Source organism: Prenolepis imparis, unplaced genomic scaffold, assembly GCF_030444845.1.
Source record: "Prenolepis imparis isolate NDT839.2.m4 unplaced genomic scaffold, iyPreImpa1.0 SCAF_8, whole genome shotgun sequence".
Lineage (NCBI taxonomy): Eukaryota > Metazoa > Arthropoda > Insecta > Hymenoptera > Formicidae > Prenolepis > Prenolepis imparis.
The window spans coordinates 5981686-6004580 of record NW_028141166.1 but is presented as its reverse complement, the minus strand read 5'-3'; the positions used below and the strand labels follow the sequence as shown (position 1 = coordinate 6004580).

Here is a 22895-nt window from a genome sequence, read left to right as displayed (position 1 = left end):
GTTTAATTCACAGAATTTCGCTATGTTTTATCTAATTTATTGAACTGTTATTTTGGTAAATGGAAAACTTTCTTACTGTATGATTTCTCATTTTATATTACTGGGTTTTTTTTTATTTCTGCTTGAACACATGTGACAGTACTTCAATCGATAATTGCGGAGACTCTTATAATAGCGGAAAACTACTCGATTCGATCAGTAAAAAGATATTGAAAATATATAAAATGAAACATCATTCGTAAAAATTTACCTTATTAATGAGAATTTGAAAACGTCATTATTTGAGTCATCCCACGCGCCAATTTAAGGGTTAACTATTATTGTTATATAGTTTTATTATACTCGCGTCAATTGTCTGTAAAATAATTTTTTCGATAAAGTATTCTATTGAATAAAATAATCCCGAATCTTTATCGTACATTTAGCATGGAATGAGTGATGATTTTATTACAAAGATGACATTGAATACGGATTAAATTAAAGCTATTTCTATCTCGCTATAAAGAAATGCGTGCTAAAAATAAGAATATTTCTATATAAAACTTCTTTTAAGCACACACGATTATTCCCATCATAAATTCCGCGAGAAAAACAAATGAAAAACTGTCTAGCAAAAATGAGTTCGAATTTCCGGTCAATTTATACACCACGATTTTTTCTACCTCTCTTTTTGAGCAGCCACCCCTTGAGAAGAAGCACCGCAGCTGAGATCGCGATGACATCGTTTCCTTCCGCACGAGACTATTGTGTATATTTATTAAAATGTAGAATATAAAAATATTTGTCACATCTCCCTCCGCTCTTAAAAAAAGAAAAAAAAAAGAAAAAAAGCGCCGCTTCATCAAATGCGTTGTTCCCTGAGCAAGTTCGTTGTAAAGTCGAGCGGATAAAACTCTTGTAAGACTTGTATTTGGAGACGCAAATTCACCTAACAGGCCTAAGTCTGTCGAAGTGATAATGCAAAGGCGATAATTGCATTTCTTCGTTATTTGGCTCAAGCCGAGAGTTCCTCCGCATTCGAATCCCCTTTTGACTGTGAAAATATAAAAAAAAAGTCGTGAAAAAGCTTTCCCTTCTCTCTCTCACTGGCCGAAGGTAAAAAAAAAAAAAGAACAGCACGCTAAATTTGCAAGAACGTCGTCCTATTTTCCGCGAAAGCGACAGAAGAAATGAAACGCGAGATGGCCAGAAATATCGTGGTGTACTTCAACAGAATAACAAAGCGAACTCTGTGAATTATAATTGTGTAATAAAGCGCTATCCTACGGTATTGTGTGTGCATTCACTCGTAAAAAAAAATAAAATAAAATAAGAAAAATGAACATACACCCGATATCTATATATACATATATATGTATACATGTATACATATGGATAAATATATATATATGTTGTTGACTCCATTGAAAGTATGATAATATATTATGGATATATTATAATGAGAATATATAATGACGCAAGCGAAACTATTGAAAAAAAAAAAAAAATTATTAATGTAATGGGAGAATGTAAACAATAAAAGTCGTAAGAAATGAAATAAAATGAAATATTATACCTCTTATAAAGTAAATGCTTTCTCTCCCTTATATACACGTCATTCTCTCTCTCATTAAAACATATGTAATTACAAAGTATAGCATAAAATATATAAAATTATCCTCAATATAGAATACGCACACCATATTTAACTAATAAAATTTCTAAAAATAAAATTTGTTACAAGAATGCATTAATTTCGTTTTATAATAAACTCTACAGAAAACTTACATATAGCTGCAGATAAATATGATTCGACAATTGTATTAAAATAAATTTTTATTACACATTATTTGTACCATAATATTTACAGATCTTCAAAAATGTATGTACATCAATTAACATTATAATTCTCATACATTTCATTAGAATCGAAATTTACAATCGTGAGATTACTATTATTCTTATTGCCCCAAATAGAGTATATTTGCCAGTATTTGAAAATGATTTAAAAATATATATAAATACAAAATTATTAAATTGATATAACTTGATCGAATAAAGGAAGCTACTGAATGAGTTGGCACTACAAAGGAAATCACAAGTAGTGCTAGCAGTCGGTCAAACGAAATAGGAGACACAAGATACGTAAGATTACATAAATTTACGAAATGCTGTAATTCAAAGTATAAAAGCGAAGTCGTGATACTTAAGCAATATACTTAAGCATCTAGGATTTGAGCATAATTTCCATTTACATATACAGTTCCTTCATCAACCTGTCTACGGCGAGTATTTTAAATTGCAGATCAAAATACGTATATATATGTATGATAATATCTTCTATTATACAATATAAAATTCATTGTATAAATTTTCAAACTATAATATTTGAATATAACTGACGCCTTGTTCATTCATTTATGTCATAATAAATAGAAGAATGGGGTGTGGAACAATTAAATTATCTTACGTGTTACGTTTCTGAGTTGAGTTACTTAAATACGACCCCCCCCAGCTTATATGCGAAACTTAATGTAACGTTAGCGAGTTTTAATATTAACGTAATCGTACTGTCAAGATTCGCGTTTTAAAATAATCTTTAAATCTTCTGGCAATACGTGCGTAATGTCATTTATTCTTTCTCGTAATCTCTCCCTCACCGAATTATCGATTGGTACATCATCTATGCAGCTTCTCTCCAATTTTTGGCGAATCCTAAGAATCATATCGACCACCTCCACCTCCTGCTTCCCCTGCACCCACGTTTTCAGGTCCTATCCACGCGAATATATCATTAATAAGAACTTATCATCAGAGAGAGAATACAGGGGAATAAATTAATTATATATTTCAATACGTACTGCTTGCGACAATTTTTCCAATTGCTTTACTTGCAACTGCTGACTCAACTCTGTATATCTGGCGTGGAACCATCCAGAGAAGTTAGGTGATCGAAAGAATCGTTTATATAGACCTACCCAGTCCCCCTTAATTCCTGTAGTTAATTGGGGACCGGAGCTACTTAAGCTAGCTAGGAAGTCATCTGGATTGAACATTTGTGGTGTAGGAGTTGCCTGAAGTAGTCGCACATTATCATTATACTACTGATGAGCCTATGTGAGAGATTCTATATAATAATTATTAAAATGAAAATTTATTTACCTTGAAAGGTGATATGTTCTTTTGCAGCGGCATGAGAGTCGCGATGTACCTCTCGAGAGGGATCATGAAGCTCTCGGTCAGCTCTGTCAGATGACGTTTCAAGAGCGCGGTTTGCACTTCACCCGGCCGTTTAGTCTGAATACCCCTGAACAGTTTCTTCAGAATGGTTTTATCCTTCTGAAGAAAGGGCTTGTACTGAGTGTAAACGCCAGGCTTGGAATCCAGTACCTTCAGATTTTCCGACCTCTTGATTTTGTATTTTTGATCTTCTGAAACATCGAATCTTGTAAAACTATTCTCTGGGGATTCCCTCATCTTCCAGGTATTTTCATTTAAAATTACAAATAAAAATAAATACAGCTTTTTAAAATAAGTTTCTTTATTGTATGCTTTTTCTAATGTTTTCTATTCTTCTATCGTATGATTGCAAAGAACGTTATCAAGAATGCAGTTTTCTAGCATTTAATATTGATTTATTAATGGTAAAATTAATTTGGACAATAACAAAATGCAATATATCACTTTTTCCAAAATATAATAATTTATATAATATATAATATATATAATAAAATAATATATGTATAATATAATTAATATAATATAATATATACAAAATTAAAAAAATTATATATAACATAATAAAGATATATGCAAAAATATAAAACAAAAAATTCCCCGAGTTTAAATAAAATTCCACGAGAATTCTGATTTTTCAAGATAAAATAATCCTCGACAATCCCCGGTTTTTCCAGAGGAATCATCATCCTGATCATCAAACTTACCGCTGTTGCTGCCGTTGCTTGTCCGGATGATATGCGGCCAGTGTTGCAGAGTCTTGGCGAAGAATGGATTAGTCACACCCAGGATCACAGCTGGCGGAGTTGGAGAGTCTGTGGTATATTCCTTAAATTCTGAATCGTGGATAGTGAAGTACGGGCGATGATCGGCGCAGTATTTTAAGGGCGCGATCATTCTAAAAAATATATTTTTTTTCGATTATTATATATCATATATTTAATAAGCACGTGATAAAAATCTCCCTTGAATCTGTTTTATTGTTACTCACGCTATAAGCGCTTGAACCATCTCGGAACACGTGGTGGGCGAGCTGGCCATTACGACGATTGGCTCGCTGAGAAGCACCAATTCCCACAATAAGTGTACGTAACTGACAACACTGGCTAAACTCCGAAACATATCGCCTTCGTAGGCTGATGTCAGTATCAGTCTTCGCGTTGCGTGTACATTTGGCGCGTGTTCCATGGCAGCTATCGAGGGAACAGTGGCTTTACAATTTTGGTTTGGGATGTACGTCTGAAACAGAATTAGATATGTGCTATTAATATACGCAGAATTTATTTACATTTAAATATTGGAGCTATTTTTTATACAATTTTACCTGAAATAACACACCGATGAGGGGTAAATGAACTATTTGCCCTGGAACCGGAGGTGGCCACTGATCAATCTCGCGTACCACAGCCTCCATGAGTGCAGCTCCGGCCTCGAAAAATTCCGGCGCGATTAAAGCACACAATTCACCAAACAGATTGACGAACGGCAGTTTCGTAATTATAACAACACTCTGAAAGCGCGATTGTGCAATTGGTCACAAAATTCAGAGTCACAGTCCTGATTTATTAGCACCATCGGTGGCAAACCTTTTGAAAATATCCTCTCGGCAAAGACTTATCCTTCACTTGTCGAAAGTATACGTATCCCCAGTAATAATCTCTATCGGTTTGTAGAAAAGAAGGTGATTTCCTATCGTATTCCATGAGCGCATTAGTTTTCTGCACCATTTTGCCGCTTTGCCTTATCCTTACGTGATACTGAGTATCTCCCATGCATCCAGAATTGGAGTCAGGAAAGGCTAAATAACAGACGTTGGATTTCTCTTGCTCTGATAGTTTAATATGACTTGGATAAATTGCCTGTTGTATAAAAGAAAGTATTTTTATAGTATTTATAAAATGAAATATACATATTTGGTTAAAGCAAAGCAAGATACTATTATTTTTACCTCTATAGCTTGACCCAATTCAAGATCGAAAGTAACAATGCATATACAATGCACCCAATTGTTAAAACGTTCCCATTTCTCGTACTTTTTCATTTCCCTATCATTTATATTATTATCCAGCTCTTTACTTGTCGAACAAGAAGGAATTGACATTGTTTCTCTTTCTACTTATCTCGCTATCAATCTAGTAACTAGATTTTATATTAGCGTACGTGTTATTCATCGTTATACAATTATACAATTCTCCTCATGACATTTTTCCCAATTGACTATTAATTATGTCATGTTACGACAAAATGCACATGAAGATTCTAATATCTGAAAAAAGAAAAATAGATATTTATATAATTATAAATAATATTTATATAAATATTTCATTTTAATAAATAAATCATAAGTATAAATTCTGCTTGTGCGATCGAAATTAACTTACCACTATATATATATATGTATCGCATACATATATACATTAACTATAAATCTGTTCTAGGAAGTTGTTCGCGCTAACTTTGACTATCCTATCTCGGACCGTCGTTAGTCACGAAATTTTGTACCCTGTTCGATGATGCTCGAAAATATGGAATCTCTACGTATCCCTCCGTTCTCCAAAGTTCGCAGACCCTTTTGCGCGCAAGGAACGGAGTAGCCACGCATAACGCCGCGTTCGCTCTTCATACGTGTACAAAATATACCTGGCTACAAAGCACGCACCGTCAAAATCTTCTCCATATGCTTCCCGTCACCGGACGACGATCCGTCAAACGACGCGATGACAGCTGGCGAGAATCGTCGAAGCGGAACAGCTGATAGTTGACATTTGCGCGCGCTCGCCCTCGCTCCGTAGAAATTCCTCATAGTGCGTCTCGTGGATACCGACGAATTATAATTATCAGGCGTCTATATAACCTCCGAATGTGCGCTCGAAGAATCCCCGCCTTACTCGATGACGTCAGGAAAAAAAAGGTCTCCGCTTCGTGGAGTCACTCGATCATCCTCTCTCGTGAATAAATTAGCATCGTCCTCCAAGTTCTCCAACACTTTATGGTGCGTACGCTTTTCTATATTTCCTCGTACGTAACTTTCACCGAGGAACTAGTCCAGGAGACATGGCGACGTCCTCTCTCCTCGCAGCTTCACCTTATTAAAGACACCCCGGAGACTTCTAGTGGCGAATTGTGAAATGAATGATCCTGGCTTTGGAAGACACGAGAGAAAAAAAATTTTATCTAATTGTAAGTATAATAATAAATATTATAGTATGATAAATTATTTAATAAATTATATATGAAATATTTTATATTAAATTATTTAATAAATTATATATGAAATATTTTATATTAAATTATTTAATAAATTATATATAAAATATTTTATATTAAATTATTTAATAAATTATATATGAAATATTTAATATTAAATTATTTAATAAATTATATTAAAAATTACTTAAATATAATAATAAATATTATAGTAATATAAAATAAATTATCTAATAAATAAAAATTATATATATATTTTAAGATACATACAAGAATTTTTTATGACACAAAATTTAATATAAAATTTTATTTAACAAGCAGCGCAGCTACATAACCTTCAGGCTCCAGCTGATGATGACACAGCCCTGACGCGGCCGCTGACGTCACACACGTCAGTCAGCCTCGCGGCTGTCACGTCTCCTGGCGATCTCGTCGGATCTTGTCTAGGTACGGACCGCCCTCTCTAGAGTTCCCGCAGGAACTCCAGCCCTCTCGACGAGCGGATCATCCACGATTCGCGTCCGGCCGCTAGAGGATCCTAAAATCATCGTCACGGCCGCGTTTCTCCTTCATCCGCGACGTTAAACATGAGTCACGGCGTTCGTTCCTGCGTTTGGAGGTGTCGTCGAGCAGCAACGATCGTCCGCAACAACACGGGTGTGTCTGCTAGCGAGTCGCTCCGATACGGCGCGATCGAGGGTGTCGGTCTCTTCGGCCAGGTATGTCAACCCTCTCGCGGGGGCTAGGCACGTCGAGAAACCAGCACGAGGATGTCGGCGGGGAATTCCCAGGACAAGATCGTCGCCTGCAACGGCGGGGACGATGTTGCGCCGGTGATGACGCAGCCCACCACCAGAGGCGGCCTCAGGGTCTACAAGATCGTGGTGCTGGGCGACGGTGGGGTCGGCAAATCAGGTACAACTAATCATCAGGCATCTATACGTGACTAATTGAGGCGTTTCATTAGACGACATTCTGTAACGATGATCACTTTTCAGCTGTCACTCTCCAGTTTGTCAGTCACAGGTTCCTCAACTATCATGATCCCACTATAGGTAAGTTGTTATACCAGGAGAGTTCAAATTCGTTTCAATTCTCAAGTACAAGCGTAGTCTTTGGGCAAATATAAAGTAGAATGTAAAGGATGCGAAAGAGTTTCTGTTTGTACTTAAGGATTAAAGTAGATATGCGAGAAGAAAATAATGATTTCTCTCTCTGATTCGCAGAGGACTCATATCAGAAACAGGCAGTTATCGATGGCGAGGCGGCTCTCCTGGATATCCTGGACACAGCTGGACAGGTTCGAGATTCTTATGTATGTTAACTATGGCCAAGATCAGCATCATGCGATACATTGATACGTTTCCTTTCGCGCATTCTCAGTTTAATGTTATTACTGGGAACGATTCTTTTTTTTTTTTTTGTTGCGTTGTGCATAGGTGGAATTTACGGCGATGCGCGAGCAATACATGAGATGCGGCGAGGGCTTTATGATATGTTACTCGGTGACAGATAGACACAGCTTCCAGGAGACAATGGAGTATAGGAAATTGATATCACGTGTCCGCGCAAACGAGGACATTCCTCTAGTACTAGTCGGCAATAAGTGTGATCTACAACAGCAGCGAAAGGTATATTATATATATTCTCTCTGTAACAATTGACGTAATAGGATGCTATAGACACAAGATCAATATGTATTCAAGAAATCCGAGTTGAATCTAATAATCAAGTTTCATTTTCTGGAGAAGATTCGAATATATAATATTTGTAAGAATTAATATTTTAATACTTTCAAGTAATTCGAATTTGGATCAAGTATGTTCGATTCTTTTATAAGTATTTATGAGAAATTTTATACTATATAACTTAAAATTATTTATAATTTTATTTTGTGACTAATTGTACATTTTATTTTATAAATAAGTTTACGTTATAAATAGATTTTTTTATCTTAGAGTTCTAGTACTACTTGTAAAAGATTTTATTCCTTACGATAGAAAATACTTATAAGTGCTATTTCGAACTATCTTGCAGAATCTAAAAATTCAAATTAACTATTCTAGATTCGATCAATTCGCAAGTACAATATATATGAAATATTATTTCTCGTAAGTTAGTATTATTCGAATTCTGAAAAATGTAACTTGATTATTAAATTGGACTCGGATTTTTAAGTACATATTGAACTTGATTCTATCCTTAACAATGAGACAACGATCTCTTTTGCATATATTAACTTAACTTTTAACTTGCAAACTTAGTTAATTTAAAATGAGTTAATTTTTAACTTAATAAAATCTTAAATATTGGACAATTAAATTTTTAATAAGAGCATTATTTTATGATGTATATCATTCTTACAAGTATTATGAAATAAATAAAGGTATTATTAGTTTTATTTTTTTCATATATATATATAATTGTAGTTACAAAGAAAGAATACATTCCTATATAAAGAACAAAGTTTCTTTGTTATTTCGTTATTTATTATTTTATATAAATTAAAAAATTTTTAAGTTGACATTCTAATTTAATATAAATAATACTTTTAAAAATGAACATTTGATTTAACTTTATTTAATCTTAACTTTTAACTGAGTTAGTTTTTTGTTCATGCAACTTTTAACATAACTAACTAAATTAATTTTACAAGCCATTAACTTAGTTTATAAAAATAATTAACTTACCCCCTGAATTTCAGGTGACCACGGAGGAAGGCAAGGCACTTGCGGAGGAGCTCGGCTGTCCGTTTTACGAAACATCCGCCGCTCTTCGACAATTCGTGGACGACGCATTCTTCTCCCTGGTCAGGCAGATACGCGCTAAAGAGAGATCCCGCAATTCGCATCGCAAACGCAGCCGTTGGTGGCGAATCCGCTCGATATTCGCCTTCATCTTTCGACGGAAGCAGAGGCACGCTTTGCATTATTCGCCCTAAAAGATAAAACCAGCAAAGTTTCAATAACGAGATCTTCTATTAGTGAGAGTATTGAATCAATAGACGATATAGACCAATAGCAAAATGACGAGAGTAAACGCAGATCACAACGAAGTAGATATTACAGATTTTTTTTTTTCACATACCATATATAGGTTCCCTCGTTTATAGAGACTGACAATTCGTTAACATCTCACTGCCTTATATCGTTGACCCCTTCCCTTGAATACAGCGAGGTAAAATTGCAAAACGGAAAACAGAGAGAGACTGAAATAATGTATTTATTTTAGATCTGAGATCTCTGATTAATTGATTATTCGCACCCGCATGATGCTCAATACAAAAGAAACATAAAACAATATAAATTATTTATAAATAATTATAATTATAATGATTTATAATTTTCCGCAAAGAGCGCACACTTATGTGACTTCCAGTTTTCTAAGATTTCTTCCACAATTTTAATTTAAAAAAAATTTGATAATTCAAATTATTCTCACGAAGATTAAGTGGCGATAAATAAAGGTAAACGCGGAGCCTAAAGCAAAACATTCAATTAATTTTGGAAACAACGTCTTCAGCAAATCATTTTTCTGGTAGTTGATGTTTAGATTCTAGTTTACCATTAGTAGCTGATTATATGACCAAAGAGAGAAATATATAAAGCGTTAACGCGTATATAAAGTAAGAAGTGATTCTTAGCAATACAGAAGAAGGAGGAAGCAGGATATTATATAAGAGTTTTACGATGCAGATTGTTGCAGTTTTAATTATTAATATAAAGGGATATAAGAAAATTAAATTTTTTATTTATTCTAATTTAATTCACTGTAAATATACAAGAGATATACAATATTAAATGATTAAATTAATAGTTAGAGAATACATCGCTACAAATTATATATAATATATAAAAGCTATATAAAAGTTGCAATAAGTTGCAAAGTTTAGAACTGTTATGTACATATTATGCAAATCACACACATATGATCTCTTTAAGATATCTCAAAGGGACATTTCTCAATTAAAATACACACGAATGTGCATCTGTCGTAGATATAAATAAATTTAAAAAACTGGCAATAAAAGCAAATACTACGTTAATTTTGTGCATTGTGGAGAAGTTGGAAGATAAAATATCATGTAGGCATTAAAATAATTAGAACTCGTATCTGCGGTATAAATATTATAGAAGAGCAAAAAAGCATGAATTTGAGAATGCAATTTAATCTTTATATTAACAATCACACGCCCTAATCACACATATGCAGCTCTTTAAATATGTAATTATAATTCATATAGCTTAAAAGAATATAGATGAGTCACTAATGATTCCTTAATTTGCTATTTATAGTCACGAGCTGATGAGACGTTTGTAGTAACTGCAATAGCATAAATATGAAAGAGTTTCGCACTATAATACATATAAATACAAGAAAAAGCAAGAAATCATTTATAGACATAAGTACACACACACACATAGTAATTATCTAGTCGTTACTTAATTTTTCCTAGTCACATTTTGCATTTTGTTGTAATAATACTTTCTTTAACTTATACATTAATTTAATCATGAAAAAAACGTCGACTAAAATGCGCACTTTTACATAATGATTCTCTGAAATGTTGAATGTATTACAATATTTATTTACGATACATATTATGAATATATATACACATGTGTTATACATATATATTGATACATATTATGAATATATATATATATATATACACATGTGTTATACATATGTATTATTAAATAAATATTATATATCATTTATTTATAATATTCATATAATTTTCAATATTTTCAATACTGATTATTAACAAGTTCTGATATTTATTTCATAATAATGCACAGTGAGAGAGTGTAGCTATTTGTAGCAGCAAATACTAAGGTATTACTGGCAGCATTGACAATGAAATATATAATTAATATATAGCGTAACTGTATATTGATTAAAATAAAATGTATGAGTAAAATGTAATAATATGTGTTTAGAGAAAAACTGATATAATATGCGAAAGAGTATTATAATTGTCTTACGATTAGAAATATTATCGAAGAAATAGCTATATTAGAGAGAAATAAAATCGCCATAAAGAGAAAGTAGCACACATTATATGAAGAACTTAGGTAACATTGTTGTTTTATATATCGTCCGATTCAGTTTATTTATCAGGTAGAAATTAAATAGAGATTAAGCATCAAACGCATAATATGTGACACAGTAGATTATGGATCTAATACATGATAATAAGAATATCATATGACCATAATGGAAAATGTAGCGACACAAGGATATACATATATATGTAAAGAACAATAATATATTTAATTTACAAGGACAATATGATAATCAACGATCATTTTTTGAAAACTGTTACATTTTTATTTAACTTAAACATGTGTATACATATACATATATATATGTATATGTGTAAAATTTCAAAAAGATACAAATTTTAATAGTATGTATAGAATATTAAGAAAAAAATGGACCACACATGGGCTGACGCATGTAATTTTTTACTTAATATACATAAATAGTAAGCTCGACATATATCATATATTTATCGCTATATTTCGAGCAATGTATCGCACAATGTAGCACAAGTCAACATCACACATATGTAAATTTTAGGGATTTGCGATACTCTGATGTTATGAAAAAAAAATTATGTAAGCTAAATATATTTTCGATATACACAGGGTCTAATATAAAAATTGTATATTTCACACACATTATGGATATAAATTCATTTTATAATAGAATGTAATCTTGCATTCATGAATGTGCGAAGAAATGAGACTCTTTGAAATAATTAACTGATGCAATATAATGCCTAATTAATATGTTACAAATTTGAATTGTTACTTACCTTTATTAACCGCAAGTGTAAAAATACTTTGTGTATATCAAAATTCATTGTCTTTTTTTTATAAGACTATAATAAAAATGGCAAAGAAAGATAAACGAGGATATTTATTTAATAAAAAACTTCTAAAAATTTTATATTTTTATATATATATAAAACATTCACAATTTATTACACTAGAACAACACAAGCGCGCGCTACGCGCGCGCCATTCTTCGGTTTTGTTAAAAAAAATATTTTTTTTAAATATAAAATTTGTTTAAACTCGATTAATAGTTTTTCATAGAAATCAGCTGATTAAAGCGTTAATTTATTAATTAAATTTTTAAATAATATGATAAAAAATTAAAATAGTAATATGTTGTAAATAATATGTTATAATATCTTATTCTCGATTAATATTTTTTGATAGAAATCAGCTGATAACTTTCAAAAATATTAATCAAGTTTAAAGTATTATAACATATTATTTAAAATATATTAAAAGACATCAGGACTCTTTCTTGCGCTTATTCAGTGGCAGAATCTGCGAGAAAAATCAGTTTTCATATATTTTTGTTATTAATTTACAGATAATTATTAATGCAATTAACGTGCAATAATACGAGTCTTAATATCTTCGATAATTCATTTAAATTAATAGATTATATTTTGCGAAGAGATTTAACGAGCAATAATATATGTCTTATTGCGCTCGAAAAATCGTCTGAGTTAATAGGGGAACATATTTTGCGAAGAGGTATAGTGTAGCAATATGTGTCTTTTCAGGTCCGAAAAATCGTCTGAGTTAATAGGAATACATATTATGCAAAGAGGTAGATCGAAGTAACGTCGGTAATAAAAGTTGCTAATTTATCGATAATAACGTCGATAATTTACCAACCTTTATTACCGACGTTACTTCGATAATTTACCAACCTTTATTACCGACGTTACTTCGAACAACCTCTTTGCATAACATGTATTCCTATTAACTCAGACGATTTTTCGGACATATTAAAAGACATTTATTGCCGCACTATCGACACTACCTCTTTGCAAATTATATTTCCCTATTAACTCAGACGATTTTTCGGACATAAATGACACATATTACTGCAGAGAAAAATAAGAATAATAATTAAAATAATTAAAAAATAATGTAAAGAATAATTACAATATATTATTTTTTTTCGAAAAAGTAAAAGTTTGCGCAATTATATAAGTTATAGAACATTCTATATATAATTATAAAGTTTTTAACAAGATGATCTTGGAAATAATATGATTGATATGCTTAAAATAATCTAAATACAAATGCAATAAAAATATAAATGTGTACATAAATGTATGTATATATATATAAATGTGTACATAAATGTATATATATATATAAATGTGTACATAAATTAAAAAGTTAAATGTAAAACGGTGACATAAAATAATGTAGTAAATGTAAGTAGTATAGGTCAATAAAAAGAGTATAAATCGATAAAATATGACAAGTTAAAATTTATAATAATAAATAATAAGCAATATTAATTAATTTGGACATCATGATTAAAGGGTTAAATGCGAAACAGTGATATAAAATAATGGTGTAATAAATATACATATATACGCGAAAAGATATAGCAGCGTTAAATTAATCATTTATGAGATATTGACGCTAAATTGAGAATAAAATAGTCCATTGATTTTAAAATGGAATCGAGCACAATTCTGTATTCGCAAGCTGACTAAAAGTTGCCTCTTTTTTGCGATGTTGATTAGCTGCCTCAATTTGCATTGTAAATTATATTCATAACATCGAGAGGCTGTCATTGCGAAGGTTAGCAGTTTGACAGTTTGTCCAAAATAAAATAAAATAAAATAATATGTTTTAATACATTAAATTCGACTAATATTTTTGACAGTTATTAGCTGATTTCTGCGTCAAAAAATATTAATCGCGGATAAAGTATATATACATATATTATAACTATATATTATAACATATTATTTTATTTACAATACATTATTAAAATAATAATATATTTTAAGTAATATAATACAATACTTTATCCGCCATTAATATAATTGACAGAAATCAATTGATAACTATCAAAAATATTAATCGAGTTTAAAGTATTATAACATATTATTTAAAACATAAAAAATTATTTTATTTTATTTTATTTTGGACAAACTGTCAAACACACTGCTAACTCTCGCGATGACAGCTGCTCGAAGCTATGAATATAATGCAGTAAATGCACAACGCGAATCGAGACAGCCAATTAGTATCGCAGAAAAGTGACAACAATGTCAATAATATGCCTTTTTTTAGAAAGGGATATTACACTTTTTTCAAGTGGCATAAAACATGGGTTATTAAAAAATCATTGATATTTTTTTCTTGTCTTATCAAATAATGCTTTTGTATTCAGATCTTTACATGATCACAATCGATTCGCTTATTGCACAAAGATTCCATATATGGTTGCAAATATATATGCATATCAAAAAACAGTAAAACTTATCTTTTGGCACATACATACACTTGTTTTTATCCTCACAATAATGTAAACAACTTACTAGAAATGTTTTTAAAATAATAATATATGCTTAAAAAAATACTTGTATCACAAACAATTAAGTATGATACAATGAAATGAGAGCAAAATGCATTGTACGATACAGTGAAAAGATCATCGTAAACCATCACGATCAGATTAGAATATATTGTGTTTATATCTATATCCGTAATTATATTTTAACCTAATTAGCTCCATTAGCAAAAAATTGCTAAAGTTATTTTCTTCTAAAATATATATTGCATGATATTATATACTTTTAGCTCCAGGTTTCTTTGTTGTACCCTGTACTTTTTCCTCCTCCCCATAATTGTCTGGAAGTAGCATAGTCTCCTCTGTGCTTTGAATGTCATCTCCATTGTTATCTACATAAATAATAAAAAAATAAACAAAAATTTATTGCTAATTGCAGTTTGCGTCCTCTCTCTTGACTCATTTCAAGTTCAATTTTTCTACACTGAGAACAATAATACACAAATATATAATTAATTAATAAAATTAAAAAAAATATATATATATAAATTTTTATTTTATTTTATTAATATATACACATGGTGTATATGAATAAGAGATTTTATGAAAAACACAAAAAATAGCTAAGAATAAGTCGAATTCCTCTCTTTATATGGAACGTCATGATTATTTACTGCATTACAGCAAAAGTAGAAGTGTTAAATGCGTGATATCACTGTATGTAAAGTTTTAATTACCACGTGCACGATTCTCAGGATCTTCCAAGTCGTCGGCAACTGCAATATCCTGCTCTGCGGCATCGTTCGAGGTGCCATTGACTTGTTTCGATTCCGTTTCAACTGAAAGCCACGTAAGCTAAATTACTATTTACTAAAATAAAGAGGATTTCGTACGTATTTCTGAAAACATTTTTTTTTTTTAATTATGACGTTATACAAAATGATAACTCTAAATGAGAGTTATCACACACACATATTAGACACATTAGCAATTAATAATGCAACTTCTCCAACACCAGTATAATATTGTACGTATTCCATGCACATTAATAGAAAATATGTTAGTTTTCTAATGTTAATGTTTTTTTTAATAATAATAATGATAATCATTATTATATGTATGATTACACACAATTCTTTTATATGTAATATTTAAAAAAAGTGTTTTACACGTATGAAAGTATTATATGTATATTTTATATCATCGATGAATATGTTTAACATTTTTTGAAGAGTTGAGTTATAGTTTATCATATCGTTTTTTATTGTTCAACATATTTTTTACAAATACAAATCGAAGTTTGCGCGCGTAGTTTACATTTTAATGCTTTGTATAAGGTTTTATTATAAATATATTATAATACTGTAACAAGCTGCACAAGTAAATCGCAGAATTACTCATAAATCTTACAATTGTCTGTCTATAACTTAGCTAAAAATCATTCAACAATCTTGGATATGCTGCATACATGGCAAGCATCCGATATGTAAAAAAGATTTTCTTTTATAGCGTATAATTTAATATATTCTTGTTCTCTTCTTTATAAAATTAATTTAAAAAGAAAAAGAAGCATATTAAATTATTTACCACTAAACGATAAAAATACAATATTCTTCTAGAAAAATAAATTTCTTAACAATACTTGCATGGCACTTGTTAATTTTGAAATTATTCCTGCTTGATTTAAATTATATATATAGCTCACAAATAAATGAGAAAAAAAGTCGATTTTGTGTAACATGAAAAAGCTAACTAATTGTATTACATTTCTATTGCATAAAGACGGACAATCTCGTTTTACAATTACAGAATATCTGTCTGGTATGAAAATTTCGGTGATTAAAGATCAGAGAAATAATGTTTTGTGTCGTTATGAAAAATGGAAACGAAATAGAACCGGATATCACATGATCAAGTTAAAAGCAGCGGACACAGAGATTTGCCCTTAATAGAGGTTTCACTTACAAGTGTGTACCGAAAAAAAATACGTGTGTTTATATACAAATCTCTACTGCGAATCTCTCTTTATAATTTCATTTCATGTCTGTGGCAGCATTCTCTCGCCCCGCGGACGGAGAAAGGTATCACTACCTTTCCTCAACATAGTCACTGAGAAACGAGGAGTTTGGCGCACAGCACCGGGTGGGTCTGTCGGTAGGATCGGAATTCCGTGGAACTTCAAACCCCGCTGACCAGCTACGGATACTCTTACAGCAGACTCCATCGGATGCAAATGAGGCTTGTTAACGACGACTGTCGTTGCTAGATCAGCAAACCCCGACAATATCTTATAATACTGAGCCAGTGTGGTGCAAATAAGAGGGAACGATTGGCTTGTATTTGCGTTAATTCTTGCGTCAGGTAGCCAATCGTAGTTAGAACTAATAATGGGAATATCGACGAGATTCGAAAAAAAGAAAGAACATCTTTTTCTCGTTGTTGAAGCAGGATGCAATTAGCGATCTAAGTTAGCAAACACCTCGATTCGTACGATTAATACTACTGATGCAATGCGAATTATATTTCTTGTACTGTGTATAAATTGCTCAAAGTTAAGTAAATTTGGACTATTATTTAAATTGATAAATTGTAATAGAGAAAATATATAAATTTACAGGAACACGTCAAACAAAATTCATCATGTAGGTAATAATAAACTTACGTGGTTGGAGATTCGGAGTCTCTTTCTTCTCAGGAGGCGAGTTACAACTGAGTTTGAGGTGGTCTATCTCTCCCTTTAGCTGTACAAAATAAATTATATAAATATTTCATCATCCCAATATTTTCTACGAGTCATATTCGACTTTACATTAGCATTATTAAGAAAAAAATGCATACTCTGTCTACTTCATCTTGAAGTTTTTTGTTCTCATCCCGTTTCACGTCTAATTGAGTGTTAATTGTGTCCTTTTCTAATCTCAATGTTTCCAGAGTCGCGGTTTTAGTGGCGTCCAGTTTGTTTAACGAGTCCAGCTCACTTTTGCACACAGTAACAGAGTCCTCGAGCTCCTCATTCTTCTTCTTCAGATCAATTTGCTGTTCCAAGCGAACGTGCAACATAGCCAACTCGTCCTCTGTATGCTTGTACCTTTGTTCCAAGTTACCACGCAACGTTACACACTGATCCCTCTCTTCAGCACTGAAAGAGAAGAAACAATTTCCATGTTAGAATAGAATAAAAGAATGGCACACAATCTTGATAAATAGGAATAAAAATAACCAAAGAAACAATTGAGGCAAACATAACGTCGTGCAGATGTACTCTGCGAGTAAGCCACAAGAAAAGATGGTTGCAAAAAGGAAATCCATATATATTGCTTTCTATAACATAAATAATATTATATAATCACAATTATCACACATAAAATATATCAAAAAATAGAAACTTTTGCTTGACATCTATGACTATTTTCATTATCGCAGCTATCTTCATTCTAAATATTTCATTTTGCATGACGTAGTAACGCTTTAAGGAAACAATTTAATTACACAATTAAAACTACATGAAACTTATATCAAGCTAATCAATGATTATCATTCTTATCACAGTGACGGTATATGATAATCTAAGAAAGGGAACATAAGAGTAAAACTCTGCTCATGTGAAGCAACTGTCAACCTGTCATCGAACTGTCAACTCTCACCTGATCTTGAGCTGCTCGTTGAGATCGTCGATCTGCCGGACGAGCTCCAGGTTCTCGGACGAGAGGGTCCACCAGTTGCAGATGAGCATGAGACAAGCCAGTAACAATCCTCCGACCAGGAGGGGCGGGCATCTGCCTCCGCCGACCCTCATCCCGTCGATTCCCATCACTATATTCCCTCTTTCGATCCTGTCCAGCCAGCTGTCGCGTTATTCATATAAACATATGTCGCGTTACCTCGTCCGGACAGATTCGCCGCGAATATGCAAATGAAATGAATTCTCTACGTGTCACTCGCTCTCGTGTTCTCTATGAAAACACTAGAGACCACGTAACCCCACTCTCCGTTTGCGCGAGACTAGAGTCTAGAGTCTTCGTTCTCGAGCAAATGTCAGGAAGGAACGTCGACGTTTGACGTTTGTGACGCGGCCTCTCTCTCTCTCTCTCTCTCTCTCTCTCTCTCTTCAGGGAATCTTTCGCACTGCAACCATTTGAAAATCACGAATTTTTTGCGAATTATTAGGGGCGTACTTTGATATCACACGCCGCGGATGCCGGCGGCGATATGATATGGCGCTTTGCGTGATATGGTTTTGATTCTGACAATGAGAGCGCGAAAATAAGTGTATCTTTTAATTAAAAATAAATTGTCGGAAATTTTGTCCTCTTCTGTCTTTTCGACAAATATTTTTATTATATTTATAATTATATATTTCCTAAGATGAGAGAGGGAGGGAGAGAGAGAGAGAGAGAGAGAGAGAGAGAGAGAGAGAGAGAGAGAGAGAGAGAATATTTAATTAATTTAAAAATGTATATATATTTCATTTTTTTAATAATATAAAAAATATATTTAATTGATATATTGAATGATATACCTATATAATTCTTTTTGTCATTATTTTTTAATTTTTATTAAGTATTAAATATTTCGTGCATTTTTTATTAATAAATTTTGAAATTTTAGTTTTAAATAATAGAAATTAACTAAAATAATAAAAAAGTTTTTTATAAATAATGTTGCAAGATTGTGACAATTAATTATTAATTTATTTCTTTTATTCTCTTATGTTAATTATTCATTTAATTTAATTATTCATTTTTCTTTTTAAATTTATTTTGTATCTTTATCAGCAAATTAAAATGCATAACTTCTAAAATACTGACATGCATATATATAATGTAGAACTATAATTTTTGATATTTACGCGATAATAGAAAAACGAATAAATTGACGCTTTTTATTGTTATCTATTTATGTCATCGTTATTTCTGTTTGACAAATAAGTATTCGTTATATCATACTCATACATAACAAGATACAAAAACATACAAATTGCGCATTCCTTATTTAATCTCTAAGAAAAACAAAACTAAAGGTAAATATATGTTTTGTTATCTCGATATTGCAATAATTATCGATTTATTAAAATAATGAAAATTACACATAATTTGGTATAATTTTCAAAGGAACAAATTTTCATTGCGTGCATTTTAAATCAGTTAAAAAATCTGTAGATTAAAATATCGTTGAATTAATCAGTTTTTTATGACTAGTCTTTTTTATTCGTGTAAGATTGTCTCAGAAATGTCAAAAAGAGAAAAGTTTTCAATTCCTTTAAACATTACAAAAACATTCTATCTAAACATTTAAATTATAATATATTATAATATAAAAAACACATCTTTACAAAACTTACATTTATTTTCTCTCTCTTTCTCTTTTTCTGTTTCTTCTTTATATATATATTTACTTAATACGTCTGTTAATTATTTATTTAAGAAAAATTATATGACCAATTAAAACAAAAAAGAAAATATAATGCAGCCAATCTCGTGGATGAAAAAACTAATGGAATTGTTTTACCGCACTTGCGACGCGTGATTTTTGTGCTAACTAATTAACGCCGAATTCGAATTATCTAGAATTAATCGTTCGTTAATTTCTTCGTTGCGATCCTGTCCACGAACAAGATGAGACTGAAGGATTACAATGCATTTCCACTCACGCGATGCATCATCACCTGCTCTGCGATCGAAAGACCCTGACGCTTACCTACAAAATAATAATAGCATTCGTTTATTACCTATTATTTATACAATATTTTTTTCTTATCGAGTCTTATTAAGCTTCATCAATTTACCTTGCGAATTATTTATAATTATTTTTATTAAAATTATAAATATTATAATTATAATTATTTATATTTATGCTAATTAGAAAAGACGTATAAGTTATATTATTTTTTTTAGAGGAAAGAGTGAGCACAGCTACATCAATTTTAAAAAACATTATTATATTTAAGTCACTCAGCAATGCGTTTTGTATTTCATAATGCTTTGCGATGCGTCAGAGTTGCGTAAAACCCTATTTCGAAAGCGAACAACATTAACTGCGCTCTTGTCTTTTTATCTCTTTCCCACATATTTTATCCTTGTTTATGTTCAAACATGAATGAAATATATCGTAATAGCTCTCTGGCGTTTCTTATTTTTCTTTGGCATTTTATGTGTCAGACGATTAAATCGTTGAAGAATAATTGCAATAAATATTGCATGATATATTGTATAATAATTTCAACAATATTAGACTATATTAATTAAAATAAAACATCCTTTATATATATCTTGAGTATGCGATTATTTATGCTAATTTTATAAATGCACTGATCCGTGTATTATCTAACGCGATTCAAAGAATTTATTTGCAACGTAATTCCATTAATCTCTAAGAAAACGTGCAATCATCAGTAATTCTCTTTCTTACTTTCAACTCGCCGCTTATATTTAATCTCGAATATGCATCCTCAATCTCTAATAATTCCTCTCACTCCACGCATCATTATCCCGATATAATACAAATTATAACTTATTACAAAATATAGTAGTTACAGTAGTTTTATGTTCGTCATTATATATTGTGAAACTTTCGTCTTGATGCACTATTATAAATCAATTACCGCAGAGAGAGAAAGAGAATATTATAATTTTGTTTGACTGTGCGCGTTCCCGGCGATTCTTATCAAAAAATATAAATCCGCTTATGATTGCAGATTTCATATACATATATGCAGTGCAACATATCATCCATTTAGCACATATATTGTCTAGAATGCACAAAGTTATTTACATTCGCCGTTATTAAAATATCATTGCTATTTTTTATTATCATCTGTGTCAATCATCTTTTCACTGAAATGTTTTTAAATGTTTAATTAATGTTTAATTAATTAAATTTTTATAATTATTAAAGATTGCTACGAAACCTTATTAATTGTTAATTTAAATTTATGTCATTTTATATTAATATATTAATCTAAGCTTTAAAATATATCAATAATAAATCAATTGGTGTAAAACTCTATTCCTGAAGAAATATATAGTTACCTCACGAATAATAGAATGCAGAAGAGAACAAGTGTATTTTTCAACATTGCAGAGGATTAACGACGAAGGGATGTGATTATCATTCAAGACTGTAGCTCCAGTTCCATTACTTTTTCATGAAATGGTTCAACCGCACACAGCGTGTATCTATAGGTCAGAGTGACACATTCTGCAAAATATAAAGGAATCGAATTATAAACATAGAACAATTATGCGATTTGTATGACATATTTTATCTGAATATTTCTGAGACCTTTTGTATCCTCACTGTTCACTGTGTGTATAAAGTTTCATATGACATTGCATTCCTTCTTAATGTCTAATGTTTTATTGAGTAACGCTCATTCCCCAGGATGTAGATATTTATCAAGATCTATAGACTGTAAGAGAGATTAGTAATATATATAAAACGATAATATATAGTTATAGTTAAGATCTTATTTTTATTGTAGTTATAATATATACTTACATCTGCAGATTGAACATCCCCAAAGTGACAATAAAATCTCATGCAACATTTTGAGAATCAAAGATATCTGGTGATAAAAATTTACTTTAAACAATTGTAATAAGTCTGTCGATTTGATGCACAAATGCAATTTCACATTATATTATTTGAACAAGATAAATAATCATATTACATACAAAAATATTTATTCAAATTATATGTATAAAGGATATCCACAATATATATATAATTGTCTATCTTAAATCTAATATGAATATGTTATAAAGAAAAGCGTACCTATTTTAAACGTAGTCGCTCATTCTCACTTTATTTCTATTGTCGCTTTATCATTATTAATTTCAAATTATATAATATAATCAAACATCTTCAAGTTTTAATTTGTTTGTAAACATTAGCTTTAGAAAGCTCGAAATTATAACCTCTGTTTATTTTAAACAGCAACATGTCGACACGGTGGGGCATCTCAAAACTAATCTTGAAAATACGTGTTTTTTAAAACCTCTTCGCATAATATGTTTTCCCAATTCATACTTCTTTGCAGCGTGTTCTCCATATCACCAGTCGACCCGAGTTAATAGCAAAACATATGTTGTAAAGAAGTATGTATTAGGAGACCATATTGTGCG

General features: G+C 31.1%; 3 protein-coding genes across 11 annotated transcripts; 1 reads left to right on the top strand and 2 right to left on the bottom strand.

Moving 5' to 3' along the window:
* Positions 1 to 1797: 1797 nt before the first annotated feature.
* LOC145939389 (protein DENND6A) lies at positions 1798 to 5736 on the bottom strand. Of its 2 annotated transcripts, none has more exons than XM_083043657.1 (9): positions 5598 to 5736; positions 5165 to 5482; positions 4803 to 5075; positions 4541 to 4726; positions 4208 to 4455; positions 3924 to 4114; positions 3142 to 3410; positions 2841 to 3053; positions 1798 to 2753 (listed from the first exon to the last, which is right to left on the bottom strand). In XM_083043657.1, exons 2-9 carry the CDS (start codon positions 5315 to 5317, stop codon positions 2553 to 2555), a joined length of 1734 nt encoding a protein of 577 aa, XP_082899783.1. In that variant the 5' UTR covers positions 5318 to 5482; positions 5598 to 5736; the 3' UTR covers positions 1798 to 2552. The 2 variants fall into 2 exon arrangements, with proteins under 2 accessions (XP_082899783.1, XP_082899784.1); XM_083043658.1 differs by having other exon boundaries at positions 3142 to 3407.
* A 1446-nt stretch (positions 5737 to 7182) lies between these two features.
* On the top strand, positions 7183 to 12298 carry Ric (Ras-related protein interacting with calmodulin). Of its 2 annotated transcripts, none has more exons than XM_083043660.1 (5): positions 7183 to 7338; positions 7422 to 7478; positions 7650 to 7723; positions 7863 to 8054; positions 9128 to 12298. In XM_083043660.1, the coding sequence occupies exons 1-5, from the start codon at positions 7194 to 7196 to the stop codon at positions 9362 to 9364; spliced, it is 705 nt and encodes a 234-aa protein (XP_082899786.1). In that variant the 5' UTR covers positions 7183 to 7193; the 3' UTR covers positions 9365 to 12298. The 2 variants fall into 2 exon arrangements, with proteins under 2 accessions (XP_082899786.1, XP_082899785.1); XM_083043659.1 differs by having other exon boundaries at positions 7650 to 7738.
* A 1422-nt stretch (positions 12299 to 13720) lies between these two features.
* On the bottom strand, positions 13721 to 22895 carry LOC145940106 (uncharacterized). Of its 7 annotated transcripts, none has more exons than XM_083044976.1 (11): positions 22546 to 22895; positions 22270 to 22336; positions 22054 to 22180; positions 21801 to 21969; positions 20114 to 20469; positions 18417 to 18617; positions 17611 to 17911; positions 17435 to 17513; positions 16864 to 17034; positions 15510 to 15611; positions 13721 to 15164 (listed from the first exon to the last, which is right to left on the bottom strand). In XM_083044976.1, the coding sequence occupies exons 6-11, from the start codon at positions 18581 to 18583 to the stop codon at positions 15049 to 15051; spliced, it is 936 nt and encodes a 311-aa protein (XP_082901102.1). In that variant the 5' UTR covers positions 18584 to 18617; positions 20114 to 20469; positions 21801 to 21969; positions 22054 to 22180; positions 22270 to 22336; positions 22546 to 22895; the 3' UTR covers positions 13721 to 15048. The 7 variants fall into 7 exon arrangements, with proteins under 7 accessions (XP_082901102.1, XP_082901103.1, XP_082901100.1 ...); XM_083044977.1 differs by having other exon boundaries at positions 20281 to 20469; XM_083044974.1 differs by having other exon boundaries at positions 18417 to 18897; positions 20281 to 20469; positions 22546 to 22894.

What these genes read in the sequence shown, in the direction of transcription:
- Ric (XM_083043659.1), top strand. Translation starts at nt 7,194, where the DNA reads ATGTCGGCGGGGAATTCCCAGGACAAGATCGTCGCCTGCAACGGCGGG. An exon ending in CTATCATGATCCCACTATAG is followed by an intron (nt 7,479 to 7,649) that starts GTAAGTTGTTAT and finishes TCTGATTCGCAG; the next exon opens with AGGACTCATATCAGAAACAG. An exon ending in GACAGGTTCGAGATTCTTAT is followed by an intron (nt 7,739 to 7,862) that starts GTATGTTAACTA and finishes CGTTGTGCATAG; the next exon opens with GTGGAATTTACGGCGATGCG.
- LOC145940106 (XM_083044976.1), bottom strand. Translation starts at nt 18,583, where the DNA reads ATGGGAATCGACGGGATGAGGGTCGGCGGAGGCAGATGCCCGCCCCTC. An exon ending in TTCAAGATGAAGTAGACAGA is followed by an intron (nt 17,514 to 17,610) that starts GTATGCATTTTT and finishes TATTTTGTACAG; the next exon opens with CTAAAGGGAGAGATAGACCA. An exon ending in AGTGACTATGTTGAGGAAAG is followed by an intron (nt 15,612 to 16,863) that starts GTAGTGATACCT and finishes CGTGGCTTTCAG; the next exon opens with TTGAAACGGAATCGAAACAA.
- LOC145939389 (XM_083043657.1), bottom strand. Translation starts at nt 5,317, where the DNA reads ATGTCAATTCCTTCTTGTTCGACAAGTAAAGAGCTGGATAATAATATA. An exon ending in AGAACATATCACCTTTCAAG is followed by an intron (nt 3,054 to 3,141) that starts GTAAATAAATTT and finishes CGACTACTTCAG; the next exon opens with GCAACTCCTACACCACAAAT. An exon ending in TGGAAAAATTGTCGCAAGCA is followed by an intron (nt 2,754 to 2,840) that starts GTACGTATTGAA and finishes TCGCGTGGATAG; the next exon opens with GACCTGAAAACGTGGGTGCA.